This window comes from Nannospalax galili, unplaced genomic scaffold (assembly GCF_000622305.1).
Source record: "Nannospalax galili isolate Female #2095 unplaced genomic scaffold, S.galili_v1.0 scaffold429, whole genome shotgun sequence".
NCBI classification, from domain to species: Eukaryota; Metazoa; Chordata; class Mammalia; order Rodentia; family Spalacidae; genus Nannospalax; species Nannospalax galili.
In genome coordinates this window covers 4778807-4795637 of record NW_008360330.1, presented here as the reverse complement: position 1 = coordinate 4795637, position 16831 = coordinate 4778807, and the positions used below count along the sequence as shown (strand labels likewise).

The window sequence follows — 16831 nt, the reverse complement described above, 5'->3', positions numbered from 1 at the left end:
ATTCAACTGTTCTGAGAAAAGTTATTTTATTCTGAGTTTCACTTTACCTGCAAAAGTACAGTGGTCAGTGAAAATAAAGGTTAGAAATTGGCATCATAAATTCCCATTATAAGAAGTGATTTAGCTGCAAATAAAAATTAAATTTTTAATAATAAATCTGTGCCATACTTCCCCCTCCCTTTATTCATCACAATATACCTTCTCCTACTGGCCCATTGGTTGATTCTCCTTTTAGACTCAGCATCCTGGAGAAGCCACTGGAAAGAGTAGAAAAAATGCCACGGATGAAATATCCTTGCTGTTCAGAGTCCACTGGCCCCAGTAAATTTGGCCAAGGTCTAATAAACCTGATAGTGCATCGAGGTTCTGGTTCTGAAATGGACCTGGTGAATGGAGCCTGAAGTGACTGAGTGTTCACCAGGTTTAACTTCTCTGTTGATGTAGCAAGGATCTCATTAGCAGAGGAAGAGGCATTATTCCCGACCATCTCTGGCAGGACCTTTTGCTGGGATTCATCCAGGTCTCCTTTATTATTCTGCAGTCTGTCCCTTTTACTCCCTTTCTTTGTAAATCCAGGATGTTTTTGCCACCTATAAGCACCCAGGGGCTTTTCCAGATTGGAAACAGCATATTCATTTTTCTTCCTCTTGCTTTTGACTGAACCACACCATGGATAAATCCTTAAATTCGTTCCTATTTCTGAATTTGTATAAGGAGGTTCTGACAAAGATCTTCGATAGCCTGGAGGACAAGATGAAGTTTGTTTTTTAAAGATGTTTATCTTCCAGGACTCCATATTTTAGCAACTACTCTAAACCAAGCTTCTCCTACTCTGCAGTCTTTACTATTGAACCACAGTTGTCCATGCAGTCCAAAACATTTGACTGTTTAAGCAGCTTTTGTGTGGCTTTGAACCACAGCAGATGTTGCTGCTTAAGAGCTGGTGTCATATTATTACCCTCTTTTCCCAGCTCTCCAGAATTTCAGCAGCACCTAAAAACCTCTTGCCTAAAGCAAATTATCTTTAGAATAGAGAAAAAGTTTCCAAAAGGATCTTTGCTGTTCTTACAGTAGGTGAAATTTCTGTACTAAGGTTGAGGAAATGATTTTTTAAAATAAGAAGTGAAAAACAGTGTCACAAAAACCCCACAGATGCCATTATGGAGTGTGCTGGATAGCTTTAGTTGTCAACCTGACACACCTGGGTAGAGGGAGCCTGAACTGGTGAATTGCCACCATTGGACTGGCCTGTGGCCATGTCTGTGGAGCATCATCTTGATTACTGAGTGATGTGGGAAGGCCCAGCCCACTGTGGGTTAGTGCCACCCCAGGGCAGGTGGGCCTATGTTGTATAAGAAAGCAGGTTGAGCAGAGGCCAGGGGAGCAAACCAGTAAGGAGAGTTCCTCCATGGCCTAAGCTTCAGCTCTTGCCTCCAGGTTCCTGCCCTGAGTTCCTACCTTGGGCTCCCTCAGCGATGAACTGTGACCTGGCAGATATAAGTTGAATAAACCCTTTCCTCCCCAAGTTGGAATTGGTCATTGCAATAGAGAAACAAACTAGAACATGGACAAGTAGCAATAAGTGTGCACCATGCAAAAGAAAATGGGTTAAATATAGCTTGTAAAACCACTTAAATTGATACGTTCAAGAAGGGGAGAAAAAAACAAAAACAAAAAACAGTAACAAAACACTTGCCTAGTAGTCTGTTCTTGAAGTGACTGCTTCTTAGAAATTTTTAAAAATCTGCATTTTGGAAATTTAACTTAAGCAAATCAATGCCACTTACATTCCAATCTCTTACAAGGGTAAAACTGTCTTTTAATTTACAGATAAAACCATAGACTATTTCTTCAAGGAGGCATTGCAAAGAGAAGATACGATTAGAAAGCCAAACCTTCAGGCCATTTTAAATGTAAATATACTACAGAAAACTTAAAAAGCATAAATGGGTGGAAAGGGGAGAAAGTGAGGACATTTGTTATAAAATACTGTTAAAACAAAATAAAGAAAAGAAAAATAGAACCCAAAGCCTCATATGTGCTAGTCAAGTGCTCTACCACTGAAATAAAGCCCCTGTCCCTAGAAAAACAAAATCTGGAGGGAAGTTTTTGTGGCAACTGGAAACATAGGAAGAGACATACTTAAATAATTTGTGGAAGGGGAAAGTTTGTTATACAAATCTAATTGGAATAAGTTAGCTGGAAAAACATTCTCTATCATTTAACCAAAGTTATTCCTTTATTCTTTTTCTGCTTTTTACAATTTTTTAAAAAGAGCTGACTACTTAACATTTTGTAAAGCAAGTACCTTATACTGAACCAAGATCATGAGTGCCAAAGTTTTGGCTAACTATTTTTTCAAACAGTCTGCCCATAAACCTCTGAAAATAGGGGTTTCAAATGGAAATTCTGACAGACTTCAGACCACCAATAAGAGATATAGCAGGGCAATCAAAGTCACTTTGTGAGCTGCATGAAAAAATGATTTCATCTAGCAAACTAAAAACTAACCATTTATTTGTAAGATGTATACAATGTAAAAGAGTGCTCACACTAAGTATTTCTCCTGTTATGGTAGAAACAGTAAAGAAATTTACACTGTTTCTTTCAACATATTAAAATGTTCTATTACTTTCATTATCAAAAATAAACAACTCATTTTCCTTTATAGTCTCCAAATTTAAGGGGTTTTTTTTGTTTGTTTGTTTGTTTGTTTGTTTTTTGGGCTTTTTGAGACAGGGTCTTCCCATAGCCCCAGCTGTCCTGGATTCACTATGGAGACTAGGCTGGCCTCGAACTCACAGAGATCCATCTGCCTCTGCCTCCCGAATGCTGGGATTAAAGGCGTGCGCCACCACGGTATTTTTTTTTAATATTCTTTTTTAAATTTTATGTGTATGAGTATATTGCTTGTATGCATGTAAGTGCCCCCGTGACATGCATCCGTGCAGAAGTCAGAAGAGGGCATCAGATTCCCCTGGAACTGGAGTTATGGACAGTTAGCCACCATGTGGGTCCTGGGAATCGAACCCAGGTCCTCTGAGTTCAGAGCCAGTGCTCTTAACCACTGAGCCATCTCTCTCTAGCCCCCAAATTTAAGTGTCTGAATAGTAAAGACATGTTGAACTACTTTGTTTTCTGTTTTTTGTTGCTATTGTTGCTGTTGTGTTTTTTCAGACAGGGTTCTCTGTAGCCCCAGCTCACCTGAACTCCCTATTTTGACCTTGATTTCACAAATATCTACGAGACTCTGACTCCCCAGTGCTGGGACTGAAGGTGTGTGCCATCAAACCCAGTTCTACTTGGCTTCCCTAAATAAACAAAATATTAAGTTAGAAGTTCTTATAATCATAAATTTCTTGTATTTAAAAAAATTAGAAATGTGAATTTATACAAAGAAATAGTAGACTTTATATCCTGACTTCTCTTTATATACCTGACAGAATATATCCTCCACAGAGTTGGTATGTGATAGAAAATAGGCCTAAATGTAAAATATAGTACTCGAAAACTTCTAAAAGAAACATGAGAAAATATTTTTGTGATTTGAGGGAACACAAAGAGATCTTAAGACATAGAAGGCAGTAACAGTGATAAGAAAACAACAATCATGAATTCATACGTTAAAACTTTTGTTCAATAGAAGACATTGTTAAAAAATTTGACAAATAAGCAAAAATGTCAGAAAACATTCACAATAGAAACATCTCAAACAGTTTATACCAGAATACACCAAGTTCTCTATATATTCTTCCATATCCTATTAGTAAAAGGAAAAATCAAAATTTTTTAAGGAAGTAAAAGCCCTTCACAAAGAAAAATTAGCTGGGCAGGGTGGTACATTCCTGAAGTCCCAGCACTCACTTGGGAGGCTGAGTCAGAAAGACCATGAGTTCCAAGATACTCTGCACTAAATAATAAAATAATGTTTCAAAAATTTTTTAAATAATTAATAACTAATAAGCATACAAAAAATTAACCTCATTAGTAATTAAAAGAAATGTAAATTAAAATCATAAGAAGATATTACTCTCATCTATAAGGTGGCTAATATTAAAAGGGCTAATAAAACTAGATACTGGGCATGACAGTTTGGGCCTATAATTCTTCAAGAACTGAGTCAGAAATAGCAAGAGTTTGAAGCTAGCCTGGGCTACATGAGACCTGTCTGCTGCCTTGACTTCTCTGCCACAATGAACTGTAAACAGGAATTGTGAGCCATATAAATGCTTTTTCCAAAACAAAAAACAAAGACAAGCAAAAACCTCACCCTACATAGTAGTGATAATGTGGAACAAGTACAACAATGATTCCACGATTCTGCTTAACAGGTATGTAAGAGGGTCTTAAAAACACATATGCTTCCACATGAATATTCACAGAAGGGGCAAGATACATAACTGTTCAATGGAGGTAAGGAGTAAATAAGAATTTCTTGCACTCTCAAGTTTTCTATAGGTTTAAAATTACTTTAAAATAAAACATTTCACAAGTTTTTGTTGTTGTTGTTGTTGTTGTTTTTGTCTTTTTGAGACAGGGTCTCCCTGTAGCCCCAGCTGTCCTGGAACTCATTGTGTAGACCAGGCTGGCCTTGAACTCACAAAGATCCACCTGCCCCTGCCTCACAAGTGCTGGGATTAAAGAAAGACTTGTGCCACCATGCCCGGCAACACAAGTATTTTTTTAATGTCATGACTTCCTGGGTCTATAATACAAATACTTTTATTATCAAAACTGTTCTATCCCCTGTTGAGAGTGTCTTTTGAGTATTATGGAAAAATATCTAGTTTCACATTTTTATGAAGGGTAAAATTTGACTAAGATCATTGCATCAAAAGAGCTCTATGGAAAATTAAACCAAGACTACAAGCTTTGGAAATACTGCACCATCAGAATGGAATTTAAGTCCTGAACACAACATTATAAAATTCAAAGATTTTTTTTTTTTTTTTTTTTGTCTTTTTTAGACAGGGTCTCCCCGTAGCTGTCCTGGAACTCACTATGTAGACCAAGCTGGCCTCGAACTCACAATGATCCGCCTGCCTCTGCCTCTCCAAGTTAAAGGTGTGCGCCACCATGCCCAGCTTCAAAGACTCATTATTAAGTGAAAAAATACTCTTATACAATAAAGAGGTAAAGTTAATTATATAAGAATTATGGTAATTTCTAAACTCATCAACTCAATTTTTTGAAAACTACCATAACTATTCTTACCATATGCTTCCTTATGTACTTAAGGAATATGGAACTAGAAAATATTAATCACCAGAAGAGGAATTAAACAAAATAAAAAAGCAAGAAGAACAACAGTTTGCAGAAATGATAAAACTAAAAATTCAAAATAGTCAAAAAAAGTAAAGATTCTACTCTTACAGATGGCTAAAGTTCAATTGGACAAGTGTTCAAAATGATCTTCAAATCATTATAAATGTAAAAAAACTTCAATTTTGGAATTTTCTCAAATATATGTAATAAACATGAGTTTTAAAGAAAATATTCAACAATTCTGACTTCTTAAAATCAGAGACAATGACGCCAGTACAATGAATTAGTCCATTAAGAATTCTACCGTTAACAATGAGTTGGTGATAACTGGAATGTCAGAACAAGAGTGGCTCTGCCACTTCCAGTAGTAACTAATTGCTCTTACATTTCCTAAGTAATCATTTGTGTTATTTTAAGTACAGCTTTAAAAATCATTCTGGTTGGCCAACTCAATATAAGATTTGAATTCTCTGAATATATATGTAACTCAAGTTCACAGTTATATTTCAAATTGTTATAGAATGCTCTACTATGTACAAGGCTGTAAACTAGGACTAGGACTTAAAGGAACTAAAAAACAAAAACAAAACAAAACAAAAACAAAAACCAGGACAGAACCTGAGCTCTTGAAACTTCCAGATATCAAGAAAGATTTATATTAGGAAAAGGGAAACTTGGGGTATTAGGGGCATATACAGCAAAGGATTTTTATACATAAAGAATAGAATCAATTTCTTTTGAAACATTCATCCATAATGAATTTGGCTATAATATGATATACATTTCTTCTTTTTTATTTTTCTTTTATGCGTATGAGTGTATTTTCCATGTATGTGAGTGCACCCGTGTCATGCAATGCCTCAGAAGTCAGAAGAGGGCTTCAGATTCCCCTGGAATTGGAGTTAAGGACGGTTCGTGGCAGCCATGCGGGTGCTGGGAACCAAACCTTCTCTGCAAGAGCAGTCAGTGCTCTTAACCACTGAGCCATCTCTCCAGCCCCAATATACATTTCTTCTAAGAGTCACCACACTAAGCAAAATTGTACAATAAAACCATGTGCTTAATGAAGGAAATGGAATTGGTGAATAACACTTAGAAATGCTGACAATGTATATGCTGACACCTATGCCATAGAATCATATGAGCAGGTTCCCAGGAGCCTGTAGGACTGTTTCCATATGGTCATGCACATCCTCCCTGGATCTTATAATCTTTCCTCCCCCTCTTCTGTGACAGTCACTGAGCCTTGGTGTATGAAATTTAATAAAGGCGCGCTGTCCAAGGACCATTATTTAGCAGACTCTTGATCTCTACACTTTGGCCATTTGTGACCTTTTGTGTTCCTGACCTTAGGTGTAGAGATTGCATTGCAGGTATGTCCCTTAGGCCTGGGTAATTCATAGACAATGTCTGTGTGTGACCAGTTGTCCCATGCAAATTCAGACAGTAACCCAGCATAGAACTGGGATAAAGAACAGCAGACCCCAATCTTATCTAAAGGAATGTTGGCAACTGATTGCTGCTAGATGAAGAAAGAGCTGATCTTTCTAAAACAAGGGACTCTAGATAGGCTGACTAAACTCAGCGGATGGACTTGCACTGGGGAACGGCTGGGAACACTGACAACAGTGGGCAGTAACAGGGATGACAGAGTATATGGGCTCCAGTGGAGGGGGGCTATGGGAGGGTGCCAGTGGGGATGGGGGTATAAAGATGATTAAGATTGTTTGAGACATTCTATATGAAATACACACACACACACACACACACACAAAAAAAAATCAATAAAAAAAATTTTTTTAATTGCTGACAATGATGAATTTAAATTAAAAAAAAAAAAAACCCAGGAAGCTAATGAAAATTTTAGCACCATTTTACATGTTAATGGTTGAGAAATGCATAAATATGAAATAAATGTAGTGTGTTATCTTTTTTTACAAATCTGATATTTGCTTGTGGAAATGGGCATCAGAAAATTATAGCTTCTGAGTTTTTATGAAATGGTGGATAGTTTTTTTGAAGCAGAAAGGACAGCTATACCACTAAAGGTGAATGGGTGTGGCTCCACACAGTGGAGAACTGAAGTTTTGAAGATGTATGCATTTTGAGTATTCTTGTGTGGCTTGCTTCAGCTGTATATAGTTTCTGTATTTGTTTCTCACATATATGGCATATGATGACATAAAATTCAGAGTGCCCAAATTATTCCCTATCATTAAGTAATTCAAATCCTTGCTTTCAAAATTGCACTTTCTCTTTTCCATATAGCTGATATGGAAAACAAACAAACAAACAAACAAAAATCCTCAAGTGATCCTGTTGTGGCAAGGCACAATAAATGCAGAAGGAAGTAACTCTTGTCCTTAGTAATTTCCGACCTTTAGTTCAATTCTTTTTTTCTTGCAGTACTGTGGACTGAACTCGGGAGTATACACGGGCACCCAAGCTAGGAAAGAGTTCCACCACTGAACTATATTTCCAACCCTATTTTTTAATTTATTTTTAGACAGGGTCTTGCTACATTGCCCAGTCTCATCTTGAAGTCACTCTAACTTGGTAGACCTTAAACTTGAAATCATCCTGCCTCAACCTCCAGAATAGCTAGGATTTCAGACCTGCATCACCAGGCCTAGGTTTAATTCAAATTTATTTGTTTTTATTTTCTTTATTCTCTTTTAATCAGAATAAGAAGCAAAGGACCAAACCCAGGAAGTATTGCAAAGGACCAAGCCCTAGAAAACAAAGCAGCAGATCTACTCTAGATAGTGTTTCTCACATTGTAATATGTAGTTGAATCACCAAGTTCATATTGAAATGTGCTTTCAAGTTTAGTGTATGTGATATGCACTGCATTACATGTGCATTTTTACACAACTACTTGACATCTTTGCTACTACAAATAAACTAAGAGCATTAAAAGAGTAAGTGTTCAAGGTTCCTGTATGATTCATTCAGGTTCACTAAGATAGAACCTTGTATTGAACTGGGCATGTGGCGCACACCTTTGATCCCAGCACCCAGCAGAGGCCAGTGGATCTCTGTGAGATTGAGGACAGCCTGGTATATACTGAGTTCCAGGCCAGCTGGGGTTACAGGGAGACCCTGTCTCAAAAAGACCCTCCCTCAAAAAAAGAAAAGAAAAGAAAAAGAAAAAATTGAATCGAAATTTAGAAACAATGCAAAACACATTTGCTTGAAAACATCTGTGACACTGTATACATCACAGAGACACATGCAATGCTTTTGGTAGTATGCTAACTAAAAATCAAAGATACACTAATCCTACCCAAATCTGTTCCTCAGAGAATGCAAAGAATCTATCACATATATACAAAGCGCAATTTAAAATGTGATGATCAGACTGGAGTTTGTGTACCACTCCATATCTACCACATGTGTATACAGAAGAGTATATTTGTTTGTTTGTTTGTTTGTTTGTTTGTTTGAAACAGGGTAGCCCTGTAGCCCCACACAGTCTGTATTAAAGGCTGGGAATAAAGGCATGTGCCACCACACCAGGCAAATGACAGTATTTATTGATGGAAGGAAAAAGGTAGATGTAAATTAATATCAGTAGGAAATGACCAAGTAAATCATAGTGTACATTTATTACAAAAGGAAACACACATATAATTTATATGCTACAAAGACCCACAAACTTATAAAATGATTGCCTGTAGGTAGCACGGCTGAGAAATCATCTTAGATCTTTACAATTTTAAGTTTAACCATGATTATGTACTATATTCATAATGGTGGGGTAAAAAAACTTAAGAAATAAATTTGTATGGAAACAAGTAAATAAATAAAGATGAAAAAGTAAATTGTGAGCTTTCTCTGTTTACAAACAGTCTGCCATTACTTCCTATCTGATAAAACAACTTTTGTGACAGAAATTCTATTCCATTTAGCCCACAAGGTCTTTTGCGTTAGAATACACGATATGCTAAATTAACAGTTTTTGAATTGTGTTACTAGAATGAGAATGCATACTTTATAGATCAATTCATAAAAAGCTTTAAAATAGGACTTGTTTCTACTAGCCAAAAGAAGACATCTTCCAAAATTATAAAGTCCTTGTTTATATAAAGTCAAGTAATTAATAACAAAACATCCCCTTCCCATCTCCTATCACTAGAGCACATCTGCTTCCCGAAAGAACACTTCCTGTGGCAAAAATTACCTCCCTTCTAAGAATTAGAACTAAAGGGCACACCTGACACGTACACAATTGCTTCTCACTGAAGAAGCCAAGACATCTAAAGACAAACATTGCTTTTTAAAAAGACAAGAACTGGAATCTATGACTTTTTAAAATAAGAGAACATTTGTAAATAAAAACAAACCTAGATAACTTGAGGAGCCCAAACTACCACTTTTATTACCCTCCCCCAAAGACTTCTACTGTTTCCCCAACCTGTAATTACATCTTCTCTTTCTAGTCTCTAAATATTGGGGTATTTTCAAAGCTGGGTTTTTGGCACCGCTGGTCTATACTCTTGCCTTGTATGTCATCATTCATAATCACAATTATATTGACAGTTCAAATCTTGTACTGAGAAATGTACCTTAAAATATATTCAAACTAATATTTTCTGATCATCTTCAGTTCACATGTATGAAATCTAACCTGTAATCTTGCTTTTACAATCTGGTTTTATTCTAGCACCACATCTCTCCAGCTGTACAACCCCCAAAGCTAATGATTTATTTCTCTCACCATTCAGTCTTACTGACTTTCCTTCCTAGGTTTTATTTACTCTATAACCATTTCCCCTAAGTCAGTTCAAAAATCAACTCTCACCAGGAATACAACAGACCCCTGAATTAGGCCACACGTAAATGACTTTCTTGTTTTAGTGAGAATATCTTCCAGTGACGGTGGTGGGGTGTAACATGTATGCAATCACACCTATAATCTCAGCTATTCAGGAAGCTGATGTAGGAGGGTCATTTGAGCTCAGGAGTTCAAGACTAGCCTGGGTGACAGACACAGTGAGACCCTGGTTCAAAAAAATAAATGGATGTACAGATGGATGGATTCAGTGGCTTCCAATTTTCTGATCAAGATAAAATTCCTTAATTTATAGTCTGGTCCTGATCCCAAACCTTCAAGCTCTTAAAGACATTCTTCAGTCCTTCATACTTGTCACTCTTCTTCCTAGGATAGGGATCTTGCTTATACTGCACTCTGTACCTAGAAGGCACAACAGGATCTTCCCTCCCTAACAGTCATGCTTATAATTTCAGTTCAAGTGTTGCTTTCTGCAGCAAGTCTTTATTAAACCAGGTTGGAACCAATCGTAATCACTCTGCTGTAATCACTCTCAGGATAGGCTAGGGTAGAATGTGATTTCTACCCTCAGCAATTCACTATGGTTTTATTTCTCTGCAGACTCCTAGAGCAGTGCTAACAGCAATTTCTCTGCCACAGACCAAAGTCTCTAGGTGTCTACAATGTCTGCTTGGGACGAAAAGAAACCCCAAACAGTAGCTTCTCTCCAACTGCTTAGCTTTTATCCCCTAGACACTACTGACTGGCTGCCTCGAATTGCCAATGAGGAATCCTCTGCCTAAACATAGCTAGCAATTGCTTACATTAGTATTAGGCTGGAAATGTATGTCCACACAAAAATCTCTACATTAATGTTTAAAAACACTTCATAATTGTTAAAACCTGGAAGCAACCAAGATGTCCTTCATTAATTGAATGCATAAAGTTAACTGAAGTACAATTATATAATATTCATTTCTTTTTCTTCTGAAAAGAAATGAGCTACAAGCCATGGAAAAACTTTAAATGCATGTTACTAAGTAAAGAAGCCATTGAAAAAGTTTCAACAGGGGCTGAAGAGATGGCTCAGCAGTTAAGAGCACTGACTGCTCTTGCAGAGGACCCGGGTTCGATTCCCAGCACCCACATGGCGGCTATGAACCCTCCTTAACTCCAGTTCCAGGGAATCCGAAGCACTCCTCTGACCTCAGCGGCATTGCACGAAACGGGTGCACTCACATACATGCAGGCAATATACTCATACACACAAAATAAAAATAATAAATAAAATATTTTTTAAAAAGTTTCAAGAACGTAACATTCTGGAAAAGGCACATTTCTAAAGACAGTAAAAAGATTAGTGTTTGCCAGAGACTGGGGTACAAGGAGTAGCATGGAATGAATAAAGCAGAACACAGATGATTTTTAGGGCAGCAAAAATACTCTGCGTTGATATTGCAATTGGAATATATTTTAGTACACATTTGTATAAGTCCAGAGACTTTACCACATCAAGAGTGTACCTTATATGGACTATGGACTTTGAGTGAAACTAACATGTCAGTGTAATAGGTTCATCCATTTTAAGATATGTGCCATTCTTTGTGAGACGTTGGTAGTGCAGATGACTATAGTAAAAGTTTGAAAAGGTATATAAAAACTCTTATTTTCTATTCAGTTCTTTTAATAATAATGTTCTGAAATATACATGTTTTTTGTGCTTACAGTAATGGGGGTTGATCAAGGCCTCATAGACCTCAAGGTAAGCACTCTGCTTTTTAACACTGAGAGGCTCGCTTCTTGCTTGTACTTCATGGTCTCCACAGAACACTTCTATATTGGCTACAGCCTCAATATGTGCTTCACTGTTTGAATATTATCTCCCACAAATCCTCATTTCAAAAGAATGACTCAAAACCAAAAGCCAAAACTATAGACATCCCAATTTGACACTCAAAACAGTAGATACAAGTTAATGCAGGACTGAGTGCAGGAGCTACATTATTTTCAGTGTAACTGAAAGGACTAAATATTCCTTTTAGAACAAAAATAATAAATCCAAAAGATCACATTCTTTACTTTTATAATTGCAGCTATCCATATTTCTACAAATGCCTTCTTCAACCATGAATTTAGGATTTAGGAAGTAAACATAGGCATCAGGAACAGATTTTAAAAGTCACAAATTTCTCTGGTTTATGAAATTGGATCTCATTATAAACATACTGCATATCAAAGACATGATCATGCCTTTTTATAAATATAAACAGTGAATCTCCACATCTGATTGTTAACCCTTCATATAGAAGACAGATGTAGAAAATTCAAAGTAAGTTTTAAGAGATGGTATTGACTATAAAACTAAAATACAAGACCTAGTCTTTCCTAAGAATTTCAAAATTAAGCCAAACCTTCCCTCTGACTGTCAAATTTCTAAAATGAATAGGGCAAAAAGTTTCAAAAGCATTTTAATTCTCTTCTAAGCTAGTATTTATGATTATATGTTGAAGCACAGAAAAATACTGTACAGATTTATTTTCTCTGTTTAAGTTACTCTGCAAAAGAACAAATGTTTATTCTCTTGGATCTTTTTTCTCACATAAATAATTCACTCATATTCTGAACATTAGTTAAGGCTAGAAGAATGTTAGAACAGTCTTCTAGTCTAATTCCTATTTACTGATTCAGTGATAATTCTGTCATTAGCTAATTTAAGAGGCTAGGTGAAATTATTCCCAAATTGTCAAGTCTGAAAAAAAGTAAGCATTCATAATACTTTTTTTTGTTGTTGTTGTTTTCCTTTTGAGGAAAATAGCAGAGCTGGGTAGATCTTTATGACCTACTGAGACTTTCTAACTTCCTATCTAGTAGGACACTGTGTACTAGTTTTATAGAAGGAGGGAGGCAGGGAGGGAGGCAGGGAGGGAGGTAGGTGGGTTAGGTTGGTTGATAAATTGATAGATTGATAGACAGGAAGGCTTGGTATTAGTAAGGTAAGTAATACTAACTGCTACAATAGCCAAACAGTGACAGCAGAACACAGAAGCTTGTTTTCCATAATGTAAAATCTAATGGAGTATTTAGAGTCATACTTCCTCTACCTTCTAGAATTCCTACTCCTCCACTGCATCTTCATCAAACAAATATACCAGGAAAAAGAAATAAGGATCACCTATGTAATTATGTGGCATCAGCTTACAAGTAGCATATATCACTTCCAATTAAGTTCTCTAGATTAGAATTCAAGAAACATGGTTACAGCTAATGACCAAAGAGGCTGAGTAATGCACCATAGCTATACTCCCAGAGTGAATACAGACAACTGGCTTGATGAGTACCAATCTCAACCATATTTAAATACAATAGTGGCACTAAAATACACCAATTTACTGATTTAAAGTTATTTAATATTTGAACTTAAGTTCAAAAAAAAAATCTAGGTAGAGACATTAATGTGCCAAATCAGAGAGAAAGAAGCTTAATATACCAAAAGTTTAACTTTTATTTATTTATTCCAAATGCTGGGTATTAAAAACAGAGCCATGCATATGCTAAATGAGTGTTCTACCATAGTTATAACCCCTCCCTGAAGTTTTATTTTCAACTGTTACATACTGAATTTTGAATTTTAAGAATTCCAGATGGACATGGTGCACATGCTTCTAATTGCAGCATCCCAGAGGCAGATCTCTGTGGGACTGAGACCAGCCTCCTGGTCTACATAGTTCCAGACCAGCTTAAGTTTGAAAACATTTGGACTAGAGATACAATAAAGATGTCACTATAGAAAAGGCTGGACACCTATAAACTCACAACCCCAAATTTAATACATGTTAAACAGGTTCCATTTAACAAGCTATCCAGTTGGAAGAGAGATAACCTTTCTCGGTTTTAAGCCTAGACAGCCCTTATTAGGTATAACTCAACGTCATCTTTTCTGTTTAATGTATCTGTCCATTCAAAGAGTGTTTGATTTTATCTTTTGGATTAGTTTTCAAGTGTTTTCTATGACCTACTCAACAGCTTAGTGAAAAGATTTTAAAAAGTATTTCAAGTAAATGGAATCGAGAAACAGGCATTGGAGCCTAATATCTGACAAAATAAACTTCAAACTGAAATTAATCAGAAGAGATAAAGGACAGTTCTTTCTGATCAAGGAAACAATCAAGAAGACATAACAATCTTAAGCATATATGCACCAAATTCTGGTGCACCCCATTTCATAAAAAGGATAGCATTGGACTTTAGATCACAGGATAAGTCCAAATCAGTAACAGAAGGTGTTTTCAATATCCTATTTTCTCCAACAGATGGATCATTGGGACAGAAATGACATCATACATCAAATGGACCTAACATATCTACAGAATATTCCACCCAAATGCCAAGAATATACATTCTGCTCAGCAGTCCATGGAAAGTTCTCTAAAATAAACCACTCACTGGGACACAAAACAAGTCTCAACAAATACAGAAATATGAAAATACCTCCATGTTATTCTATCTGACCACAATGCGATAAAACTTAAAATCAACAGCCAAAGAATTTCTAGTAATTACATGAACTCATGGAGATTAAACTACATACTACTGAATGATGAATGTGTCAAATAAGAAATCAAGAAAAAATTAAAAATTCCTTGAATTAAATGAAAATGAAAACAAAACACAGCAAAACCTCTAAGACACAAGAAAGGCAGTCCTAAAAGGGAAATGTATATATATATATATATCTCTCTCTCTCTCTCAGTGTCTACATTAAAAAATCAGAAAGAAAACAAATAAATGATTTAGTGATACAACTCAAGAACTTGGAAAAACAAGAACCAAACCTAAATCCAGCAGATGAGAAGAAATAATAGAACAACAGAAATTACTGAAACAGAAACAAAGGAAACAATACAAAAAAATCAATATAAAAGCTGGTTCATTGAAAAGATAAAAAGACCCTTAGGCAAGTCAATCAAAAAGAAGAAACTCAAATCAACAGAATCAGAAACGAACAAGGAAATAGATACCAAAGAAATTCAGAAGATTGTTAATGGACTACTTTAAAAATCTATATTCCATTAATTTAGAAAGCCTATAAAAAAAAAAGGATGAATTTTGAGATTCATCCAAATCACCAAACTTTAACCAAGAAGACATCGACAACTTAAACCCATAACAAATAAGGAGATTAAAATATTAATTAAAAAACCTTTTAACTACAAGAGGCCAAGGTACAGATGGATTCAGAGCAGAATTCTATCACACTTTCAAAGAACTACAACCAATACTTCCTAAATTATTCAGACAAATGAAAACAGAAGGAACACTTCCAAACTCTTTCTATGAAGCCAGTATTCTTCTAATACCAAAACCAAGTAAAGACACAACAAATAAAGAAAACTACAGGGGCAATATCCTTCATGAATATAGGTGCAAAAATTATCAATAAAATACTTGCAAACGAAATACAGACATACATATACCACGATCAAGTTGGTTTTATCCAGGAGATACAGGAATTTTTTCAACAGAGGTAAGCTAATAAATGTAATGAATCACATAAATGGACTTAAAAACAAAAATCACAGTGATCATCTCAATAGATGTACGAAACACCTTTGGCAAAATCCAACATGGCTTCATGATAAAAGTCCTAAAGAGAATAGGACTGGAGAGAACATTATCTTGAACATAATAAAGGGTGTATTTGATAAATCCACAGCCAACACTACCCTAAATGAAAAAACCTTGGAGAAATCCCATTAAAAGCAAGAACAAGATAGGATTGTCTATTATCCCTACTCCTTTTAAAATTCCAAATAAATGAAAGTTATATTATGTGTAGCTTTGGTAACTAGTATTACAAAAAGATATCACTTAATTTTTTTGCTCAATTCTCTGTGGGTAGAGATATATGCTTTTCAAACATCAATTTTGTTTTCTTCCTCTGAGGTATAAAACATACCTATAATAAAGTCTACATACCTAAAGTACACAATCAATGACTTCTCATGTATGTTTTTTGTTTTTTTTTTTTGCATACCGGAAAGCTTCTTCATACTTTCTTCCCAACTAATGGAAGTTCTGGCTTTTAGCAACTCAAATCTGGGCTACTGTACCCATCTTCCCCCAAATTGGGGGTTACTACTATTTTCACTTCTGTAATAATTTAGTTTTATTCATTTTTAAATAAAATTGTATAGGATTCTTTTGTCTTGCTTCTTTTGGTCATTATTGTATCTGTGAAATTTACTCACACTGTTGTATGTACCAGAATCAAAATGCCTATACCTAGTTGAGAACATAATTAAACAATATTAGAGGTAGTACTTTCAAAGTCAGAAAAGTACGCATAGCTTTTCTTACTAGCAGCACAATGTATTGTAACTAAATAAAATTATTGTCTCAAATATCATGAAGAGACTCTTCAATGTTTAAAGAGTTACATCAAAGTCTAAGTCTATGATAGCTTGACTCAAGGCAGCAAACATACATGTGAAAACAGCTCAAAGATATTTGATTATAAGATAAAAAGGCAACCTTGGAACGAGGCAAATCCTAAAAGTAAGTAAAGAATTCACAAACTGTACTGTTCAGAAAGGGGATGGAAAGGCTTCTAAAACATTGGATTCCCAGAAATACAATATTCTCTAATTATACTTATTCATAGTACTGAAATTGTTAAATCTTTAAAAGAGCCCTTAACAAGCAGTATTGACTTTTAGAAATTCAAAATAAAGGGTTCCACACACAATTTTATATTTGTGCTTCAAAATACAGATCTTAGAACTAGCATCACAA

The 16831-nt window shown here is 35.6% G+C and overlaps 1 protein-coding gene across 5 annotated transcripts in view; it reads right to left on the bottom strand.

Moving 5' to 3' along the window:
* Positions 1–16831, bottom strand: part of Rasal2 (RAS protein activator like 2) — a 384331-nt gene that overhangs the window by 251380 nt on the left and 116120 nt on the right. Inside the window, exon 1 of one of the 5 annotated variants that reach the window (XM_029560207.1) lies at positions 199–467. The exons of the other annotated variants lie outside the window; for them this stretch is intronic. Coding sequence (XP_029416067.1) covers positions 199–244 — 46 coding nt within the window. The 5' untranslated portion in view covers positions 245–467. Of the gene's footprint in view, positions 1–198; positions 468–16831 lie in introns of those variants that run through there. 5 annotated transcript variants of the gene reach the window in all.